The sequence below is a fragment of the Tauraco erythrolophus genome, chromosome 15 (assembly GCF_009769465.1).
Source record: "Tauraco erythrolophus isolate bTauEry1 chromosome 15, bTauEry1.pri, whole genome shotgun sequence".
Lineage (NCBI taxonomy): Eukaryota > Metazoa > Chordata > Aves > Musophagiformes > Musophagidae > Tauraco > Tauraco erythrolophus.
The window spans coordinates 20,313,190-20,334,583 of record NC_141479.1 but is presented as its reverse complement, the minus strand read 5'-3'; the positions used below and the strand labels follow the sequence as shown (position 1 = coordinate 20,334,583).

Genomic DNA, 21,394 nt, shown 5'->3' with positions numbered 1-21,394 from the left:
GGGGGGTCGGAGCGTCTTGAAGGCGGCGGGATGGCAGGAGGCATCCCCTCGCCTCGCCCTGGCACCTCCTAACTCTGCGCCGTGGCCCCCAGCTCGGCTGGGTCCCGGCCCCCCGCCCCTGCCCGCAGCCCCCTGCCCCACCAGGACCTGCCCTGTGCAAGATCCAGCCTGCGTGAAACTCTAATCTCCAATTTTATTCGCTCGGCTCCAGCCGATTTGCATAATCCACATAATCACCCCGGTTTTAATTGCCCGCAACTCTGCAGAAAGATCATGTGGTTAAGTGGTAAATCATAATTAGATAAATAATTGGCTTGGCCGCAGCAAGCTGCTTTGTTATACCTGCCATCTGCTGGGCAAGGGCTCCTCGCGCCGAGAACAATGCGCCGCCGACGGCAAAGCCGGCGCGGGTGCCGAGCTGCCGGCACGGGGACGAGGACGAGGGCAGGGGACGTGGATGGGACTGCGACCTGGTGGCATCAGCCATCATCCGCTCCCGGCCTGTGCGGTGCCCGAGAGCGCCGGACAGGACTGGGCAGCACGGGGCAGTGCCTGGCTCTGACCCACGCGTTGCCCAGTGGCACCACACAACACGCGACGGCACCGTGCAGTGCCCGGCAAGTGCCCAGCAGCGCCGTGCAGTGCCTAGGAGCAACAGGCAATGCCCAGCAGTACTGTGCAATGCCCAGGAGCACCTTACAGTGCCCAGGAGCACCATGCAATGCCCAGCAGCACCAGGCAGTGCCCAGGAGCACCAGGCAGAGCCCAGCAGTGCCATATAATACCCAGCAGCACTGTGCAGTGCCCAGAATCACCAGGCAGTGCCCAGTAGCACTGTGCAGTGCCCAGAATCACCAGGCAGTGCCCAGCAGCCCCATGCAATGCCCAGGAGCACCATACAGTGCCCGGCAGCACTGTGTAATGCCCAGGAGCACCAGGCAGTGCCCAGTAGAACTGTGCAATGCCCAGCAGCACCGTACAGCACACAGGAGCACCAGACAGAGCTTGGCAGTGCCATGTAATGCCCAGCAGCACCATACAGTGCCCAGCAGCACCGTGCAGTGCCTGGCAGCACCAAACAATGCCAGGCAGCCCCACATCATCCCCAGTAGCCCCACGCCATGCCCAGCAGCCACATGCTGTGCCCAGTGGCTCCATGCCATGCCTGTCTCTCTCCTAGACGATGCCTAGCAGCCTGGTACTGTGCCCAGCAGTGCTGTGTGGTGCCTGGCACCCACCTGCACCCCCCACGTAGCCGTTCAGCCCCCAGCAGCAACTAATGGGAAGAGGAGGGGTGAGGGCTGCGCCCTGCTTCTCCCAAAGCCGGGGGGTGACCTCGAGAGATGGCTGGCACCTGGGTCTGGGCAGCGGGAGCTGAGAGAAGCCACTGGCACAACCTGGCTGCTGCAGAGAGGGGCTTGAGGGCATCCCTTGGGCACAGGCACTTGAGTTTTGAAACCCTCGGCCGGTGCGGGAGGTCAAGGCTGAGCCTCGGATGGGGCAGAAATGGGGAAGAAAGTTGCTTTGGAGTGAATCTTTTTTGTCGGCTTAAAAAGCAGCCAGGGCTGGTTGGGGTGGGCACGGGAAGGCGAGGAAGGGAGAGAAATAATCCCGCATCACACTGGCATCCCCCCCGGCGCCGCGCCTTCCAAACGAGCTCTTATTAGTTTGCTTGTTGTCGTTTGCCAGATCAATGGTCCATGGAGGAGTGATCGATGGAGACCCAGCCGGCGACTAGTGCCGCGTGCCTGGATGCTCGGGGCCATGCAGGGCACCCCAGGGACCCCCGAAATCCATCCCCGGGTGACAAGGTGCTCCTCACCCCAAGGGACACATCCGCACCCCTCCAAGGGTGCTGGCAGTGCGCTGGGTGCTGGGGATCGGGCCAAGGTGGGGGATGCTCCCAGGATGGGTCCTGGGCTCTGCATCTCTCCATCCTTGGGAACACCAAGCCCGGCCACCTCCCTTCATTCCAGTGGGGTGGGAGGGAAGAAGCACGGGCTCCGATTGATTGATCATTAATTAATTAATAGACAGTGTTGTAGGTGCGACTGCAGAGCTGCGGTAATGAGGGATGGAAGATGCGTGGCAGCTCGGTGGGACGTGGCCAAGGTGGTCCCCTCTGCCTGTCCCCTCTGCCCACTGAATCCCAAGGGGGCAATGGGATATACTGGGAGGGGGGAGATGGGCACAGGCCGCCTGCCCGCCGTCGTGCCCACGCAGGCAGCAGCCGGGGCCCTGCCTGCTGCATTCGGGCAGCGCAGGGGGAGCTTGACAATGCGAGACCATTAACGTCGAAAAATCCAGGCAAAGCAGCTGTTCCCGCTCGGAGCGTGCAGCTGGATGCGGCTCCGGAGCGGGAACGGAGATGCTGAGAAGAGGGAAAAGTCTGGGGGAACCTCATGGCATGGAGCATCCCCCCAAATTCCTCAAGGTCCCATCCAGAGCGAGCACGGGGAAGAGCTCCATCCGGAGCGAGGTCCTGAGCGGTGGGTGCGGAGGATCCTCGGCCTCCCGCCGCGCTGGGGTGGGTTGTTTTTTTTTTTTTCCGCTCCATTTGCCAGGGGCTGGAGCTGCTGCCTGATCGTATTTGGTAATAAATTATTAGTTCCAGTGCTCGGGAGCCCGGCAGCTCAAAATAGCTGCTTTTAAAGCGGGCGGCGGGTGCAGGTGGAGTTCAATGGCAATCTGCTCCGAAGGGCGCTCCGTGCTCATTAGGGACCTTTCAAGGTGCTGGGGGGGGTCAGGGGGGATGCTGAAACCAAGGTGCTAAACCTGCCTGCGCCGCATTTCCCAGCAGCTGCCTGCACCAGGGATGGGGAAACCGGGGAGCGCAGCCGGCAGCGGTGCTGAACCCCCTCCAACCCCGTAGCCATGCAACTCCGGGAAGGATCCGTGGGGTTTTCGGGGTGCTGGGAGCCCATCCGTGCCCCAGCGCTGCCCGTTCCTGCCTGCCCGCGGCGGCTGCTGCCGTGTTTATTTGTCTCCAGCCCCACCAGGCAGCCAGACTGGTTCTGCTCTCGCTGCCGGAGGAGGCTCCCGCTGCCAAAAAACCCGCCGGCGTCATCGGGAGCAGATGGAGAGAAGATGGCACCCGCCCAGCTCCCAGCCCTGCGCCGGGGATGTGGGGGGACCAGGGGGTGGTGAGGGGCTGTGGGGTAGGGACCCCCCCGCCCAGGGAACCAGGGGCTTTGGGGTCCTGCCGCGTCAGGGGTGCCAGACCCTGTGGTTGGCACCGTGTGTGGCACTGTGGGAAGGGGTGCCTGGATGTGGGAGGGAGTGGCACATTGCCTGGTCCCCGGTCCCCAACCTCCTCCGTGGCCTTGGCACCCCCCACCTTGGCATGGAGGGGTGGAGGGGTGCAGGCAGCTGCCTGCAGGATGAAGGCAGCCAGCAGTGCTGAGGGCGGGTACCCGGGGGGCTGCCAGCCCATCTCCCTGCACCCCAATGGGGTAGGGGTAGCGGAGGGTCACTCTGCCCCATTGCGGGGTTCAGCTCCGCACCCCACTGAGTCAGCTGCTGGTGTGACCCCGGGCTGCTGCCAGGCTCCGAACTTGACCTGTTTTTCCGCACGGATCTGCCTGCCGGGATAAGCAGCCGGGGAGGGGCAGGAGGAGGGCGAGAGCCAGGGGTAAGCCCCACCTCGCCGTGGGGCGATGTGACGTCCCCCCAGAATGATGGGCAGGACAGTGGGACGCAGCATGGACCCACATCCCCATCCCCACACGGATGCTGGTACCCAGCCAGCTCTCTGCCACAGCGTGCCTCAGTTTCCCCAGCTGCCAGTTCTCCCGCGGAGCAGCCTGGGGATGCCCGGACAGACGGACGCCACCTGCGTGGGGGCAGAGCAGGTGAGCGGCGCTGCTCGGGCCCCAGCCGGGGCGGAGGCGCCGATTTTATCACCCAGCAGGAGCGGCAAAACTGGTTTGGAGCCCGGCTGGGGCAGCGGCACAAGGTCGCCTTAGCGAGCCGGCCCTGGCGGGCACGCGAGCTCCCCGCGTGCTTCCCGGCGAGCTGCTGGCTCCGAGCTGCCCCGCGCTCGCCTGGCAAATCCCAGCGGGATCATGAGTTTGTTGGGAGGCGTTGGGGGCCGTGGAGATCAGCTGAGCATCACACGGGTGACGCTGCGCCGCCAGCCCCTGTGCCCCAGTGAGCGTGCGGAGCCGTGCCAACTGGTTAGCAAAGTGTTACCAGCCTTGGAGTGGGGCTGGGGGTTATGCTGGGGTTAATAGCTGGGGTGAAGCTGGGGGGCACGAGGAGGTGCCCGAGGGGTGCAGGGCTGTGCCAAGGGGGTGCCAGGCAGCGCCTGAGGGATGAAGGGTCGTGTCTGGGGGATGCAGGGCTGTGTCAAGGGGGATGTGGGGCAGTGCCCAGCAGCATGGGGCTGTGCCCCAGGGCATGGGGCCGTGCCTGAGAGGTGTGGAGCAGTGCCCATGGGATGCAGGACTGTGTCAAGGGGGTGCCAGGCAATGCCCAGGACATGCAGGGCAGTGCCCAGGGGATGTGGCGCAGTGCCTGGGGGATGCCAGGCTGTACCCAGGGGATGCAGGGCAGTGCCCAGGGGATGCAGGGCAGTGCCTGGGGGATGCCAGGCTGTGCCCAGAGGATACAAGGTAGTGCCCAGGAGATGTGGTGCAGTGCCTGGGAGGTGCCAAGCTGTGCCCAGCATCCTGCAGCCCCTCGGAACGGAGCATGGGTGCCTGGTGCTGCAAGCAGAGCCTGATGCCCACTCTCCATGGCCGGGGGGGACACCCAGGTGCTCACCCTGAGGTCCGGGGGTGGGTTTGAAGCCCGGGGGTGCCCGGGCCTGGCCAGCCAGCACGGCGGGTTGACTTCCCAGCTGTTCTGGTAATGAATTTACATGAGCCGAGCGTGTCGACAAGGCGGCAGTCAATGGCTGAGAGCAGCGGAGTTAATAAACGCTCGGATAATGAGGGCAGAGGGGAGCGCGCGCCGCCGCGCCGGCCGCCTCTCCTGGGGCCGGGGGGGCAAAGATTAATCAACAGTGAGTGGCACTGGCAGCCCCCCTGCCCTGGCTCCCACCGCTCTGCCTGGCCACCCTCTGCCGCGAGATGCTCTGGGGGCTTTGGCATCACCAGTGCCTCGAGCGGTCTCCAGCCCTGCTGGGAGCTGGGAAGGGGGGGGCTGCCCCTTGGCCCCCCACCTGCCTGCCCACCCAGGAGCGGAGCTAATTTTAGGCTGGTGTTAATGAAGCCGCTCGTTTGGAATCTATTTCAAGGGCCCTGACATCAGCAGTTGCTGTTTTGGGAGGTGGAGAGCCCTGGAGCGGGTGGCTGGGACAGCTGGGGGTGAGCTGCACCCTCCTGCTCCGCAGCACCCGAACCCCCACCCTTAGGGGCTGCTGCGCCCTATAGCACCTCTGTGCTTTGGGGTGCAATGATGAAGACTGGGGGGTGCAATGGTGAGGAGTGGAAGATGCAGTGGTGGGGAGCTGGGGGTGCTGCAGTGGGGATTTGGGCGTGCAGTGGTGGGGATTTGGGTGTGCAGTGGTGGGGATTTGGGGGGCCAATGGGGCTGCAATGGTGAGGGTTTGAAGGTACAATGGTGGGGATTTCGGGGGGCAATGCTGGTGACCCAGGGATGCAATATAAGGGATTTGGGGGTGCAGCGACAGGGATTTGGGGGTGCAATGGGGCTGCAATGGTGAGGCTTCGAAGGTGCAATGGTGAAGATTTGGGGGGCAGTGATGGGGACCCAGGGATGCAATATTGGGGATTTGGGGGTACAGTGGCAGGGATTAGGGTTGCAATGCTGGGGACCCAGGGATGCAACATTGGGGATGTGGGGGTGCAGTGGCAGGGATTTGAGGGGCAATGCTGGGGACCCAGAGCTGCAATATAGGGGATGTGGGGGTACAGCGGCAGGGATTTGGGGGCACAACAGTGGCAATTAGGGGTGCAGCAATGCTGATTTGGGTTTTGGCAGCACCACGCCACTCAAGGGTCTGCCCCCCACCCCATCACCTCCACCAGGACCCTGAAGTCCCTGTATCCCTCCGAAACACCCTCTCCCTCCCTGCAGGGCTCCGCTGAGTCCCCCCGCACCATTATCTGGGAGCAGCCCAGCCTGTGGGATTGGCGGGGCCGTGGGACGCCGGCGATGACCGTTGGTCTCACATCGCCGTGTTTTCCGTGGGCGAGCAGCCGGGTCTGCTCGCTTCCCTTCCATTGCATGAACTCGGGGTGCTTTTTGGGGTGGGGGACTGGGAACCAGAGGGAAGGTCTCGCTTCTCCCGCTGGTTGTTCCTGCTCCCGGAACAGGATCTGCTCTCCCCGCTCCCATCCCCGCCTAACGCACGCCGCTCTCATCCGCAGGCATGAGCCATGAGCCGAAGTCGCCGTCCCTAGGAATGCTCTCCACCGCCACCCGCACCACCGCCACCGTCAGCCCCCTCACCCCCTCGCCGCTCAACGGCTCCATCGTCCCTAATGGCAGCCCGGCCGCCAGCAGCACTTTGTCCGCCCAGGCAGCACCTTCCTCCAGCTTCGCCGCTGCTCTCCGCAAGCTCGCCAAGCAAGCTGAGGAGCCCAGAGGTAGGGGACAGGGATGAGGAGCGGGGTGGGTGCTGAGCATCCGTGCCTTTCCCCACCGGGAAGCCAGCAGGTGACGTTTTCTCGCCGTTTCCTGAGCTAACGTCTTTCCCCGGCGTGGTGTCTCGAGGAGCAGTTTAGAAATTCAATTCAGCCGGAGCAGTCCGGAGGCTCCTCAAATCTGTTCCTTCCCCAGCCAGACTGCTCGGCTAAATGGCAAATTTGGGCACCCCCAGGGTGTGCCCGTCCCTTGTCACCCTGCAGTGGCCTGGCCACCGCGTCCTCCATCGCACCTCCCTGTCCCTGGGCTGCAAAGAGTTTCACCAGGAGGCTGCTGGCATCAGCAGTTTGCAACAAAATAGTCTTTATCCCAGGTATTTCCCTGGGTGGGTGCTACCCATTGGGTTGTTGCCCACCACTGTGGTCCCTGCAGAGGATGCCCAACCCTTTGCAAGATGTTTTTTTGCAAGGCACTGTTTGGAAGACCCTTTTTGCAAGACCCCTTTTGCAAAGTGCTGTTTGGAAGACTCTTTTTGCAAGACCCTCTTTGCAAGACCTCTTTTGCAAAGCTCTTTTTGGAAGACCTTTTTGCAAGACCCTTTTCTCGAGGCTCTTTTTGGAAGACCCTTTTTGCAAGACCTCTTTTGCAAAGCTCTTTTTGCAAGGCTCTTTTTGGAAGATCTTTTTGCAAGACCCCTTTTGAAAATTGCTGTTTGGAAGACCCTCTTTGCAAAACCTCTTTTGCAAAGCTCTTTTTGGCAGATCCCTTTTGCAAGACCCTCTTTGCAAAGCTCTTTTTGGAAGACCTTTCTGCAAGACCCTTTTCTCAAGGATTTTTTTGGAAGACTCTTTTTGCAAGACCCTTTTTGCAAGACCCCTTTTGCAAGGCTCTTTTTGGTAGACCCTGCACCCCATGGCTTGTGCCCCTGCTGCACCACTCAGCCCATTCGAAGGGACATGAGCGGGTTTTGACATGGATTTCATGGTGCTGGAGAGAAGAAGCCACTTTCCCTTTGGATTTCTCCTTAACAACTGCATCATTTGTTTGCAAAAAGTCCCCATCCTCACCCATCTGGGTGCCCGAAGTGGCTCATCCCGGACGTTTTTAGTAGGCGTGGGTTCGGCTGCGTGTCGGGCAGGGGGTTTCTCTCCACACTGTGGATTTTAGCCCCAGGAACTGAATTCTTTCCTCCCAAATCCTCACCCCGCTTCCCTTTCCAAAACGGGAAACGCTCTGCCGTGGCAGATGCACCCGAGGGGTGATGCCGACCGGGTCCGCCCAGCATCGCCGGCTTTTCTCCCCACTTTATGGACTGGTGACAGATTCAGTGCCATGGGTGCCAGTGTCCCGCTCCCCCACAGCATCCCTGGCTGCAGGGACTCATCCCGATTGACTCCATCCCAGCAAAGCCCCAAGAAGGCACCGAAGCCATCACCTGGCCGGGGGCTCCTGCATCCCGTCCTACCCCGAGCTGTCCGCAGGGTGGGTTTTATTGCCCCCCTCTCCTTCCTTTCTTTCCCCCCCCCTCCTCCTTTAGGGTCTCAGCTGTTAATTACATTTGCCTGTCAGCCCAGGCTGCTAATCTGCTATCGCCGAGCGGAAAGCGGGAGGTCAGAAAACAAAGGTGACACCATCACACTGCGCCTCTTGTCATCTCCAATCCAGATTAGTTTCATTGACTAACTCCTGGCTGAATACCGCCAGTTAATTATAACGATCACAAACCCTCCCGTTTAAAGCCACACAGCGAGAATTAAGGTTCTGAAGTAAGACTTTAGCTTCATTAATTGCTGGGCTCATTGTGATGGTATTGATTGTTAACGCTATCGCGTGGTGAGTAATGGCTTCCCAGCTCAGAGGGGATTAGGCTGCTAATTGTTGTTGGCCTTGCGCTGACAAGATAGACTTCAGTGGGTGTCAAATCCGTATCGGCGGCCTCCTTTGTCGCGGGCAGCCTTTCCCTTTCCCCGAGTCCCGCCGCTCTCGAAATGAAAGCGATTCGGAGCGACTCGGGGAATAATTAATAAGGCAGGGCGGGCGGCTCGGCTCGGCGAGCATCCTTCTTCCCGGGGCCTCGGGGTGCTCCTGCCTCCCTGCGCCCTTCCCGGCCCCCTTCCTGGGGGGAAGCGTGGCGAGGAGCCCGTGTGGAGGGGGATGGAGATGGCTTGGAGGGCGAGGAGCTGCCTTGCACGCTCGAAGGGTGAGGAGACACCTGGCACGCTCAGGGGAGCCAGCTTGCGTGCTTGCAGGGCAAGGAGCTGGCTTGCACACTCCGGGCAGCCAGCTTGCACGCTCAGGGGAGCCAAATTGCACACTCGCGCTGTGAGGAGCCAGCTTACATGCTCACAGGGCAAGGAGCCACCTTGCACGCTCAGGGAAGCCCACTTGCACGCTCAAAGGGCGAGGAGACACCTTGTAGACTCAGGGGAGGTGGCTTGCACGCTCAGAGGAGTCAGCTTGTATGCTCAGGGAAGCCAAATTGCACGCTTGCAGGGTGAGGAGCTGCCTTGCACGCTGAAGGGAGCCAGCTTGTGTGCTTACAGGACAAGGAGCTGGTTTGCACACTCAAGGGAGCCAACTTGCACGCTCGAAGGGCGAGAAGACACCTTGTACACTCAGGGGAGCCAGCTCGCATGCTTGCAGGGCAAGGAATTGGCTGGCACACTCCGAGCAGCCAGCTTGCACACTCAGGGGAGCCAAATTGCACACTTGTCAGGCAGGGAGCTGCCTTACACACTCAGGGGTGCCAGCTTGAACACTCAAGGGAGCCAACTTGCACACTTGCAAGGTGAGGAGCTGCCTTGCACACTCAGGGGACACCAGACCTTACTCTGTGCCTGGCTCGGTGCTGGAATGGGGAGCATCGACACCTCTCCATGACCACAGGCCACCTCTCGGTGGCCAGTAGCCGATCCCTGCTGGCATGTCTGAATCCTTCCCTCAGCCCAGACCCCAGGCTGGTGGGAGCAGGGTTTCAGGGGGTAGGAGCCCCCCAAGCTGCCTGGTTGGGTTTTCGGAGCGGGCGCCGTGCCGCGGAGCAGACGCCGGGCGCCGTGTGCCCCAGTTAACGTTGAATTTGTATTTCTGCTCCACCTCTGCTTTTCTACCCACATTGCGCTCTCCGCTTTAATTCCGTTTTTATTTTTCCCTTGGTAATATCGCCAGCATCCCCGGGGCGGGGATCATTTAAAACAGAGATGTATTATGCAAATAAAGCCAAAGCTTTGCCCAAGGGTTACGGGGAACGACTCCTCCATCCCGAAGTCTCCGAGTGCCCCGGCTCGTGCGTGGCGATTTTCGCAGCCAGATGAAGGAGCCCGTGGGTTTGGCTTGAGAAGATGCAGCAGCCCAGGATTGGCATCGCATCGGTGTCACTCGTGCCGAGGCGGGCAGGGCTGGCAGTCCCTGTTAGATGGGAGCAAGAGGGTGCCCATCCCACCGCGTGGGGCAAAGCCTTTTAGCACCCGAGGGAACTTTCCTTGGGACAAGGCTCCCTGGGACCCTCTGGGATGGGAGGATGGGGGTCCAGCCTGGGGGGCTGGAGGGATGCCGACCGCCCTGCGGGCATCCCCGTGCCCCATCCCCTGTCCCCACAGTGACGCATCCCACTGATGATGACTTGTTCCGAGGGTGGTTTCAGCTGGTTAATGGCTGCTTTTTTCCCCCACTTATTTTAATTTTTAATTCAATTCCAGGGTCCTCAATAAGCAGCGAGTCGTCCCCGGTCTCCTCGCCGGCCACCAACCACAGCTCCCCTGCCAGCACGCCCAAGCGTGGCCCCATGGGTCCCATCATTGTGCCCCCGGGGGGGCACAGCGTGCCCAGCACGCCGCCCGTCGTCACCATCGCCCCCACCAAAACGGTCAACGGGGTCTGGAGGAGCGAGGGCAGACAGGTATGGCCGTGTCTGGGCGGGGAGGATGCCTGGGCCCCCCCAAAGGATGGAGGGTGCGGAATGCCATGCATGGCACTGTTTGTGCCAACCGTGGTCTGAGGAGCCGCAATGCCACACTGCTCCCACGGGACCACGGGGCTGCCCCCCATTTTGTCCCTTCTCTTCCCTGCCATGTCCTGGGGCTACTCTTGTCCTTGGGCTGCCATCGTCCCCAGGATGCCATCATCCCCGGGCTGCCATCATCCCAAGGATCCCATCGTCCCCGGGATGCCATCGTCCCTCGGCTGCCATCATCCCTGGGCTGCCATCATCCCTGGGCTGCCATCATCCCCGGGATCCCATCGTCCCTGGGCTGCCATCGTCCCTGGGATGCCATCGTCCCCGGGATGCCATCGTCCCTCGGCTGCCATTATCCCTGGGCTGCCATCATCCCTGGGCTGCCATCATCCCCGGGATCCCATCGTCCCTGGGCTGCCATCGTCCCTGGGATGCCATCGTCCCCGGGATGCCATCGTCCCTCGGCTGCCATTATCCCTGGGCTGCCATCATCCCTGGGCTGCCATCCGAAGGGGGAGCGTGAAGAATAAGGGAGATGGGGAAGGGTGGGGAGCGGCTAATTAAGAAGCATCGTTAGTGGTTCTCCTCTCCTCCGCATGCTACAAGCAGATTCCCGGGGGGATTATGCCACTTGGAAAGACTAATTAAACCACAAAGCGGCGAGGCGATGGGAGGGGATGAGAAACGCCGAGGGCGGAGGGGTTGGGGGGGTGGGGAGAAAAATAAATGGAAGCGTGATCCCCGGGCACTACGGTGGGGTGCGTGGGATGGCGGGGTGCTCCCCACCCCCCTGTCCCCCATCTCCATGTCTCCCCGGTGTCACCACCTCCCCGGTGACCCCCGCAGCACGGGAGTTAACCGAGCGTGGGTTATTGTCTGGCAGAGCCGCGCTCGCAGCGTGACGCCCCGAGACGGGGAGGTAATTAGAGCAGAGCCTGGCACGCACAATAAGCCTTAATGCAGGCGGCAGAGGCAGCAGGGGGGGAGCCACGATGCCCTTTGTGCCGCCCACGGTGACCTTGGGACTGTCCTCCGTGGCCAGGGACCTGCGACCTGCCCCGGAGGGTCTGGGGAGCTGGACTGGATGGGGAGGGGATGCTCCATGTGCCGCCATCCTCCTCCCGCGGAGAAGATGCAATGGGAAATAATCGTTATTAAATCTGACCTCGCCTTGCTGGAGGTCACCCTTGGAATTGCTGGACCCTGTGGGGTCCCTCATCACCCCAATGGGCCCCCCATTGCCAGGGGGTCCCTCCCCAGCCGATGCAGGTGCCGGGGGGAGTGACCTCCATGCCGGTGCCAGGGATGGGAGCCGATGGAAGGTGGCTGAGCCCCATGACAGGGTGGGGGTGCTGATGCCAGCCTGGCCAGGGGGCTGGGAGGGACACCGGGCTGAGCCCCCATTTATGGCCGTTACCCAAGGGCTGCTGGATTTCCACTGGCCGCGTCTGTGTCCTCCCCGGGTGATTAATAGCTCTGGAGAACAAAGCGGCCCGTAAATCTCCAGGCAGGTAACGTGTCCTGTCGACAGCTCTGCCCCGGCTTCAGCACCCCCTCTCCTCGCCAGAGCCCCCCGGGACCCTCCCACCCCTCCAGTGACACCGGGAGGATGCTCCAGCAGATTGATCCTTCCCTGGGTTCTGGTGTCAGTCGGGGACCCCCTGGGGACCCAGCGAGGGTCTCAGGCTGGGGAGATGGCGGGTACCCCCCATCATTTGTGGGGTCCCTGCCATCCCCTGATGCCCAGCTCGGCGTTTCTGCCTTCCAGCAAGAAGCAGGGTCACGAGGCAGCAGCAGCAGCAGCGGCCGTGAGCGCCTCATCTCGGAGCCCCCCCTGGTGCAGGAGAAAGCGGGGGGTCCCGCCGTCCCCTCCCACCTCCTGGGGACACCCTACTCCTTCGGGCTGCCCCCCAGCTCCGTGGTCCAAGACTCCCGCTTCCCACCTCTGAAGTGAGTTTGGCAGTGATGGATGGGGTGGGAGCAGGGGGGCTTGCAGGGTGCGGGTGCCTCCGGTGAGCTCTGGTCCCACCGAGCATCCCGGGGTGGGGGGGAGCGGGTGACATGTCCCCAGTGGGACGGGATGGGACAGTGACCATCTCCTTGCCCCTCCAGCCTGCAGCGGCCAGTCCACCACGTTGTCCCCCCCAGCGCTGTCACCGAGGATTACCTGCGCAGCTTCCGTCCCTACCACACCGCCGAGGACCTCCGCATGTCCTCCCTGCCACCCCTCGGCCTGGACCCTGCCGCTGCCGCCGCGTACTACCACCCCAGCTACCTGACCCATCACCCCTTCCCGCACCCAGCCTTCAGGTGGGCACCGCCAAGGTCGGGGCTGGGGGGTGGTGGTGGGGGGTCCCTGGGAGATGCTGGTGGCCGGAGGACGAGCCTTGGGGGATGAGGAGGTGGGAGCCTGATTCGAGGAGGACGGTTGGGCTGCACTGGGGGCATTTTGGGGCTCTCCAAACCCCTTTGCCAGCAGAATGCAGCCCCCATCCATCTGCCAGGGTGGGGGGAATTGGGGGTTTCATCCCGCTGAGCATCCTCATCTCCCCAGGATGGACGAGTCGTACTGCCTGTCGGCACTGCGGTCCCCCTTCTACCCGCTGCCAGCACCGGGTTCGCTGCCACCCCTGCACCCCTCGGCCATGCACCTGCACCTCTCGGGGGTACGGTACCCCCCCGAGCTCTCCCACTCCTCCCTCTCTGCCCTGCAATCTGAGCGCATCTCCAGCCTCGCCGCCGAGAGGTACGGAGGTGGGGGGACACAGGGGACAGGGTGGGGGGACGGGATGGACGGAGCACCCCAGGGGATGCTAACAGATGTCCGGGGGTTATTTGGGGGGGCTTTTTTTTGGGCTTTTCTTCACAGGCTGCAAATGGACGAGGAGCTGCGGCAGAGGGAGCGGGAACGGGAGCGGGAGAAGGAGCGGGAGCGAGAAGCCGACCGGGAGCGGGAGAAGGAGCGGGAACGGGAGCGGGAACGAGAGAAGGAGCTGGAACGAGAGCGGGAGAAGGAGCGGGAGCGGGAGCTGGAGAGGCAGCGGGAGCGCGCCCGGGAGAAGGAGCTGAGCATGGTGAAAGCCATGGAGGGCCCCTTCCTCCCCGTGGCCGAGCTGCACGGGCTGCGCGGGCACCCGGCCGAGGAGCGGGGCAAGCCAGTGGAGCCACTGGCACCCAGCAGACCAGGTAACGTCCCCACGGGTGCCACCAGCGCCACTGCCGCCTTCGGCACAGCTTGTCCTGGTCCCCCTTCCCCTCCAGATGGCAAAGCGGGAGTGGGGCTCGGTGGTCCCGGGAGGTGGCTCCGGACGGAGCCGGGCTCTCCCGGCTGCCAGCTCACTTTGCCAAAAGCCCAGCTGCCGCGGCTCAGAGAGGCGGCGCGGTGCCTGTGCCATCTGACTCGGTCCGGGGCGGCGATGCGCCCAGTGCCGTGGCACGCCTGGCAGCTGGGCTGGCGGCAAGCGGGCAGCCCTCCCCACCTGTCACCCTCGGGGATGCTGGGGGGACCCCTGTGCACCCCAAAATACCCTGATAGCCAACGATGGCCACGGGTAGCCTCCGCTTTCTGCACCCTGACTCTCCGGCACCCCCTTTCCACCCCAGAGAAACTGAAGGACTCGGTGCTGCCAACGCCGAAGCCCATCCAGCACCCGCTGCACCCGCCGCCGGCCTCCCACCACCCCGTGCCCAGCCTCATCCCCAACCACAACGTGTTCCCACTGCCGGGGAGCAGCGCGGCCACGGCGCTGCTCATCCACCGCACCAACGAGGAGGAGAAGTGGCTGGCCCGGCAGCGCCGGCTGCGCCAGGAGAAGGAAGATCGGCAATCCCAAGTCTCGGAGTTCCGGCAACAAGTGCTGGAGCAGCACCTCGACATGGGGCGCGCCCCGAGCCAGCCCGAGCCCGAGCATCGCCCCGAGCACCCCAGGTAGGGACGCTGCCGGCTTTGCTCCAGGGATGCAGCTTCCCCAAAAACCCCATTGCGGTTGCCCGCGCCGCAGCCATCGCTGCTTAATAGCTGTAGGGTTATCCCTGGTTGCCCGGTGGCTTTGCACCCCCCCGTGAGTGGGCTCCAGACCCCCCACCCCGTTAGGTAGCCGGCATCCCATCGCCGTACCCTCCCTCCTTGCACGTCCCCATGAGCAGAAGCCGCCGTGCTCGGCCGGTGCCAGCAGGTCCCTGTCGCACAGTGCCAGCCAGGCCGGCTGCGCTTGGCAGCGCCGGGCGTTGCCGGTGCCCGACATCTGCGCGGCGGCAGGCGATGAGCCCAGGAGGTGGCCGGGGGCCAGCGGCGAGCAGCCAGGTGCTGCCCGGGCACCCGGCGCCGCTAATTGCAGCTCCCCCACTGTGCGGCGGACCCAGGCGGTGGGATGCTCTGTTTTTTTGGGGGGTGGGCATCCACCCCGACCCTGGGTGGTTTTGGGGGTGGCACCCTCTGATTGACACAGGCTTGCTCGCCGCTGTTGCTGAGCACTTAAGCAGTGTGGGCTCATCCAGCCAGCTCTGCTGCTGGCTCCCTTTGTTATTTTTGGGTATCCAGGGGATTAGCGCGGCTCATCAAGGATAATAAGGAGCGGATCAGGGAGAGGGAGGCACAAAGGCGAGTTCTTGCTGCAGCCCCCCTTTCCCGTCCACTCCTCCTGCCCTGAACTGGGGAGGAGAGAGCAAAGTCACCCCAAACCACGTGCAGCGCGGGGATACCCCATCCCGTCCCCATCCTCATCCTCATTCCCATCTTCATCCTCATTCCCATCCTCATCCTTATCCCCATCCCTGTTTTCATCCTAATCCCCATCCCCATCCCCATCTCGGTCTTCATCCCGTTCCCCATCCTCATGTCCATCCTCATCCCCATCTCCATCCTCATCTTCATCCCCATCCCCATCCCAGTCCCCATCCCCATCCCAGCGCTCCCCACATCCAGAGGGGAGGGCGAGGGACCGATCCTCAGCCGGGCAGGCGACACTTCCTGCCGGCGGTGACACAGTGCCGGGGCGGCGGATGGCAGCGCGGAGCCGAACTCTCTGCTCCGTGCGGAGCTCCAGGGCGCTGGAGCGGAAAAGCGTTAAACGCACAGCTTGAGCCCATGAAATATTTATCCCGCTGATGGGCTGGCTCCAGCCCCGGCTGTCGGAGGAGGGTGGCACTGGGGCGCTGCCCTTGCTGCGGCGACAGCAGGGCCGTGCCAGGGCCAGTGGCTCTCCAGTCCCCATGGTAGGTGGGTCCCCTGCCCGGCACCCCAGGATGCAGCCACATCCCTGCTCATCCCGCCCGGGAGCAGCCCTGACTCCATCCCCCTGTCCCTCAGGGTGGTGGCACAGGAAGGGACGAGCGTGGCAGCCCCATGTGCATAAACCCTTCTGGATGGCCCTAACTGTCACGTTTTTCCCCAAAAAGCACCCCTCACCTCCCCGGTCCTCTCCTCGCAGGTCGGGATCGAGCCGCCACGAGCCGAGCAGCCGGGAGCCGGGGCAGCACTTCGGCGGGCCCCCACCACTCATCTCCCCCAAACCCCAGCACCACCCCATCACCACGTCCCTCTGGAACCCCGTCTCGCTGATGGAGAGCCCCCCCGAGCCCCCCCGCCGCCTCCCCGAGCCCCACGCCCTCCACGGCCACCCAGCCCCCTTCGAGCCCAGCCGCCAGGGCATCCCGCTGGTGAAGGTGGAGAGGGTCTTCTGCCCCGAGAAGCTGGAGGAGGGGGCAAGGAAGAGGGATCCTCTGGAGAAATACCCCCCGGGACGGGAGCCCGGTGTCCCGGAACACGGGGGCTTCACCCACGCCCCCTTCCTCGCCGAGCTGGAGAAATCCACGCAGAGCATCCTGAGCCAGCAGAGACCCCCGGCCGCCCCCTTCGGCGAGGCCACCAAGCCCAGCTCGCCGTACCGGCCCCCCCCACCCCGCACCCAGGACCCCATGTACATCTACGACGAGTTCGTGCAGCAGCACCGCAGGCTGGTCAGCAAACTCGACCTGGAGGAGCGCCGGCGGCGAGAGGCTCGCGAGAAGGGTGAGATACCAGTTTGCACCATTCCAGGGAACTCCCGGCACTGGGACCCGGCGGCGATGGGGCGGCCGGTGGGTCTCCCCGGGGATGCCGGCAGCCCGCGATGGAAGCGCTCCCGCAAGCCGAGCGGCTCGGTAAATCCTCCGCTCTAGACGTGCCCAATTAATAAATGATGAACTGAGGCTAATAAGCGGGTTTTAAATATTAATGGGACCGTGTGAGCGGGGATAAGAACAGCGGTGAGAAAGAGATGGAGCGCTTGCGGGGGGGCAGGTGTTGCTGTTCCCCCTCCAGTGGGGACGGGGGGGCTTAGCCGCAGCCTTCCCCCCTGCCGTGCCCTGTTAACCTGCTGGTTGAGCCTCTGCCACCCATCCCAAAGCGACGCCAAGCAGGGACACGGGAGCGGGTGATGGTCTCCAGAGTCCCACAGCTGGTGGAGGGGGGACAGGGCTCCGTTGGGGTACACCCCCTGCCCTGCTGGGACCCACATTGGACCCCCCAGCATCCTGCCTCGCTGCACCAGCACCCTGCTGCACCCCTGGCCCCAGTGGGCTCCCAGCGACTTTCCCAGCAGATTCCCTGGGGTCCCAGCAGGTCCATGGGGTCCCCACGGTCCTCCCAGTCTCACGCCAGCCCCTCCCCACCCCCAGGTTACTACTACGACCTGGACGACTCCTGCGACGACAGCGACGAGGAGGAGGTGCGGGCCCATCTCCGCTGCGTGGCCGAGCAGCCCCCGCTGAAGCTGGACACGTCCTCCGAGGTACCCGGCACGCGCCGTCCCCGGTGCGCCCTGTCCCCTCCTTGGGCACCAGCTGCCAGGGCTGCGGTGCGGCTGCCATCCCCAGCCGGGTGCAGGGGCACCAGGGGGTCGGGGATGGGGATGGGAATGAGAATGGAGAAGAGGATGGGGATGGGGACAAGGATAGAAATGCAGATGAGGATGAGGATGAGGATGGGAACGGCGATGAGGATGGGAATGGAAATGGAAATGGAGATGAGGATGGGAATGGGGATGGGGATGGAGATGAGGGTGGGAATGGGGATGGGGATGAGATGGAGATGGGGATGGGGATGGAGTTGAGGGTGGGAATGGGAACAGGAATGGGGATGGGAATGGGAATGGGGATGGGAATGGGGATGGAAACGGAGATGAGGATGGTACTGAGGATGGGGATGAGGATGGAATGAGATGGGGATGGGGATGGGAATGGGGATGGGATTGGGGACCGGTCTAGGGGTGACCCTGCTCTGCTCTCCCCCTTGGTGCCCCAGAAGCTGGAGTTCCTGCAGCTCTTCGGCCTCACCACGCAGCAGCAGAAGGAGGAACTGCTGAGCCAGAAACGACGCAAACGCCGGCGGATGCTGCGGGAGAGGAGCCCCTCGCCACCGACGGTGCAGAACAAGCGCCGCACGCCCTCCCCGCGCCTCCCGCTCTCCACCCGCTACAGCCCCGACGAGATGAACAACAGCCCCAACTTCGAGGAGAAGAAGCGCTTCCTCACCATCTTCAACCTCACGCACATCAGCGCCGAGAAGAGGAAAGGTAACAGCCATGCCCCGTGCACGCCTGGGTTTGGGGGTGCCATGGAGGGGTCCCACCTGGGGCCGTGAGCTTGCTCTGCTGAGCAGAGGCTACACTAAACCTCAGCTTCCCATGCCGCAGACAAGGAGAAGCTGGTGGAGATGCTCCAGGCCATGAAGCAGAAGACCACGCCGGCCGCCGTGGTGGTGAAGAGCTCCCCACGGGACAGCCCCAGCGGCCCCACTGCCGGTAAGCACCCTCAGTCCTTCCCTGGCTCTCGGCTGGCCTGGAGCATCCCCTGCCCAGCGGGACGAGGGGCACGGCTTTGCCTTGCGGGGGACACGGCAGCCAACTGCTCCTCCTCTGCCCAAAGAGCCGCCGGTGCCGCCGCTCCTGCTGGATCCCGATAAACCCGTGGGCATCGCTGTCTCCGTACCGGAGGCGCAGAAGACGGCAGAGCCTGGCAGGTTAGACCAGCTGAGACCCCAGGAGCTACCGAGGGCTAAGGAATCGGCGGCCGTACCGGCGGAGAAGCCCCGGCTGAGCGACGGGCACCCTGGGAAGAAGGCGCTGAGCATCCTCAGCTACGTCAGGGGTCCCCTCCCCAAGGACATCCCGGTGCCACTGTCCCACAGCATGAACGGCAAGAGCAAGCCCTGGGAGCCCTTCATCGCCGAGGAGTTTGCCCACCAGTTCCACGAATCGGTGCTGCAGTCCACGCAGAAGGCGTTGCAGAAGCACAAAGGTAACGGCAGGGAGGAGGGCAGCCAGCTGGGTACCACTGGGGTGGCATCCCTGTGGGGTGGGAGACCCCCCTCCACCCCCAATGCCGGGGTTTGGCACTGCAACTTCATTTCTGAGCATCCCAGGAGATAAACTTAAGGTGCTGAGATAATACGGCTCCATTTCCCCCTCCCAAAAAACTAATTTCAGTAAGAAGGAAAATCAAGTTACTCCAGCGCACGGGGGAGTGATGAAAACCCACGGAAGCTGCTGCATCCCCAAAAAAGGGTCTGGGGTGGAGGGGGTGGGGAGGGAATGAATACCTGGAGGGGACCATCGTTCTCGACACAGCCTCAGGGAGGGCAGCTGGGGTGGGCAGCGGGCGGGGGGGTCGCGGGGAGCGGGCAGGGGGCTGACGCTGGGTGCCCGCAGCGGGGACGGCGGCGCTGACGGCGGAACAAAACCACAAGCTCGACGCCTCCATCCACTACAACATCCCCGAGCTGCAGGCGTCCAGCCGCCTGGCTGCCCCCCCCCACAACGGCACGGCCGAGGGGTTGCTGCCCCACCGGGCGCTGCCCCCGCTGCCCCACGACTCGGCCTCTGAGGAAGAGGAAGAGGAGGAGGAGGAGGAGGAAGAGGAGGAGGAGTACCCCCGGCCCAAGTGGCAAGGGATCGAGGCAATTTTTGAAGCTTACCAGGAACATATAGAAGGTAGGGGTTGGGGGAGGGGGGGTGGTCAGAGCAGGGGCAGGGAGGGTGAACACCCACTTTGTGCCTCAGTTTCCCCTGGGTGAAACCACGCTGTGCCCTGACCAGGCGTCTCGGCTCCCACGGGGATGGGCTGGTGGCTCCCTGGCACTGCAGGAGCAGCATGAAAGCAACAGGCACTGCTGAAAATTGATGTACATGTGAAAAATTCATGTCTTCAGGGCTGCCCAGTGTCCTCCCAGTGGGACACAGAGGTTCCCTGCGGGCAGTGCAGGGGCCGGGATGCTGGAGGCAATCGCTGCCGGCTGGGCAGAGCCTCGCACGGGGCTGGCATCCTCCTGCGCCGTGCCCGGAGCTGGAGGGGCGGGTGCTCACCCTCTCTCCTTTGGGTCTTGCAGAACAAAACCTGGAGCGCCAAGTGCTGCAGAGCCAGTGCCGGCGGCTGGAAGCCCAGCACTACAGCCTGAGCCTGACGGCAGAGCAGCTTTCGCACAGCATGGCGGTGAGCGGCGCCAGGGCACCCTATCTCCTGGGCACCCAGCCTCTGTGGGGCACCCAGTCCTCCCGTAGAGGCACCCACCCACCTACGGTGCTCTGTCCCCTGCAACACCCCGTCCCTGTAGGGTCCTGTCCCTGCAGTGCCCCAGATCCTGGAATAACCCATCTGTGCAGTGCCTTGTACCCGGCAGTGTGCCGTCCCTGCAGTGCCCCATCCCCTGCAACACCCTGTCCCCCGCAATACCCCATCCCTGCAGTGCCCTGTCCCCTGCAGTGTCCCGTCCCTTCCAGTGCCCTGTTTCTCACAATACCCTGTCCCTGCAGTGCTCCATCCCTGCAATGCCCCATTTCCTGCAATGCCCTGTCCCTGGCAGTATCCTGTCCCTGCAGTGCCCCATCCCTGGCAGTGCCCTGTCCCCTGCAGTGCTCCATCCCTGCAGTGCCCTGTCTCCTGCAATGCCCTGTTTCCCGCAGTGCCCTGTCCCTGGCAGTATCCTGTCCCTGCAGTGCCCCATCCCTGGCAGTGCCCTGTCCCCTGCAGTGTCCCATCCCTTCCAGTGCCCTGTTTCTCACAATACCCCGTCCCTGCAGTGCCCTGTCCCTGGCAGTGCCCCATCTCCTGCAATGCCCCATTTCCTGCAATGCCCTGTCCCTGGCAGTGTCCTGTCCCTGGCAGTGCCCCATCCCCTGCAATACTCCATCCCTGCAGTGCCCTGTCCCTTCCACTGCCCTGTTTCTCACAATACCCCGTCCCTGCAGTGCCCTGTCCCCTGCAATGCTCCATCCCCACAATACCACATCCCCTACAGTCCCCCCCACCCCATGCCCCTCTGCCCCGCTGCCCCGGAAGCTGCCCACCCTGACTCTGCCTTCTCCCCTCCGCTGCCTGCAGGAATTAAGGACCCAGAAGCAGAAGATGGTCTCGGAGCGCGAGCGCCTGCAAGCCGAGCTGGATCACCTGCGGAAGTGCCTTGCCTTGCCTGCAATGCAGTGGTCTAGGGGTTATTTCAAGGGGTATCCCAGGTGACGCTCCTTGGGCTAGGCCGAACATATAGTCTAGAAATAATAATCTATTTTATTACCTTGAATATTTAATATTTTTCACTGGGAGGTTTGAAGCTAAAAAAATAAAATTAAAAAAAAAAAAAATAATAAAATGAAAAAAAAAAAAATAAACGGAGAATGTGCCATGCATGAAGCAAAGGAGCACGGGTGCGCCCACCCGACGGCGAGCAGACCCCGTCCCCTCCTCTGCCAGCAACCGCCAGCCCGGCTCGGGCTCTCCTCCCGGGGGACAGGGCGCTGCAGCCCCCCCCATCCACCCACCCACACTTTGTAGCGCTCAATTTTTTGGTTTTGTTTGTTGGTTTTTTTTTTTTTTTAATTTTAAAATTCCAATTAAAGAGTCCACCGACAACACTAAAGC

General features: G+C 63.0%; 1 protein-coding gene across 1 annotated transcript in view; it reads left to right on the top strand.

The window, feature by feature from the left end:
- The window catches only part of GSE1 (Gse1 coiled-coil protein), a 102,114-nt gene extending 81,033 nt beyond the window's left edge, over positions 1-21,081 (top strand). The window contains exons 3-17 of the mRNA XM_086620809.1: positions 6,336-6,554; positions 10,248-10,447; positions 12,273-12,454; positions 12,617-12,814; positions 13,059-13,250; positions 13,374-13,690; positions 14,108-14,432; positions 15,934-16,514; positions 17,162-17,274; positions 17,787-18,057; positions 18,163-18,285; positions 18,410-18,781; positions 19,192-19,473; positions 19,869-19,972; positions 20,861-21,081. Of these exons, the coding sequence (XP_086476935.1) occupies positions 6,336-6,554; positions 10,248-10,447; positions 12,273-12,454; positions 12,617-12,814; positions 13,059-13,250; positions 13,374-13,690; positions 14,108-14,432; positions 15,934-16,514; positions 17,162-17,274; positions 17,787-18,057; positions 18,163-18,285; positions 18,410-18,781; positions 19,192-19,473; positions 19,869-19,972; positions 20,861-20,995 (3,614 nt within the window). The 3' untranslated portion in view covers positions 20,996-21,081. The remainder of the gene's footprint in view (positions 1-6,335; positions 6,555-10,247; positions 10,448-12,272; positions 12,455-12,616; positions 12,815-13,058; positions 13,251-13,373; positions 13,691-14,107; positions 14,433-15,933; positions 16,515-17,161; positions 17,275-17,786; positions 18,058-18,162; positions 18,286-18,409; positions 18,782-19,191; positions 19,474-19,868; positions 19,973-20,860) is intronic.
- Positions 21,082-21,394: the final 313 nt, after the last annotated feature.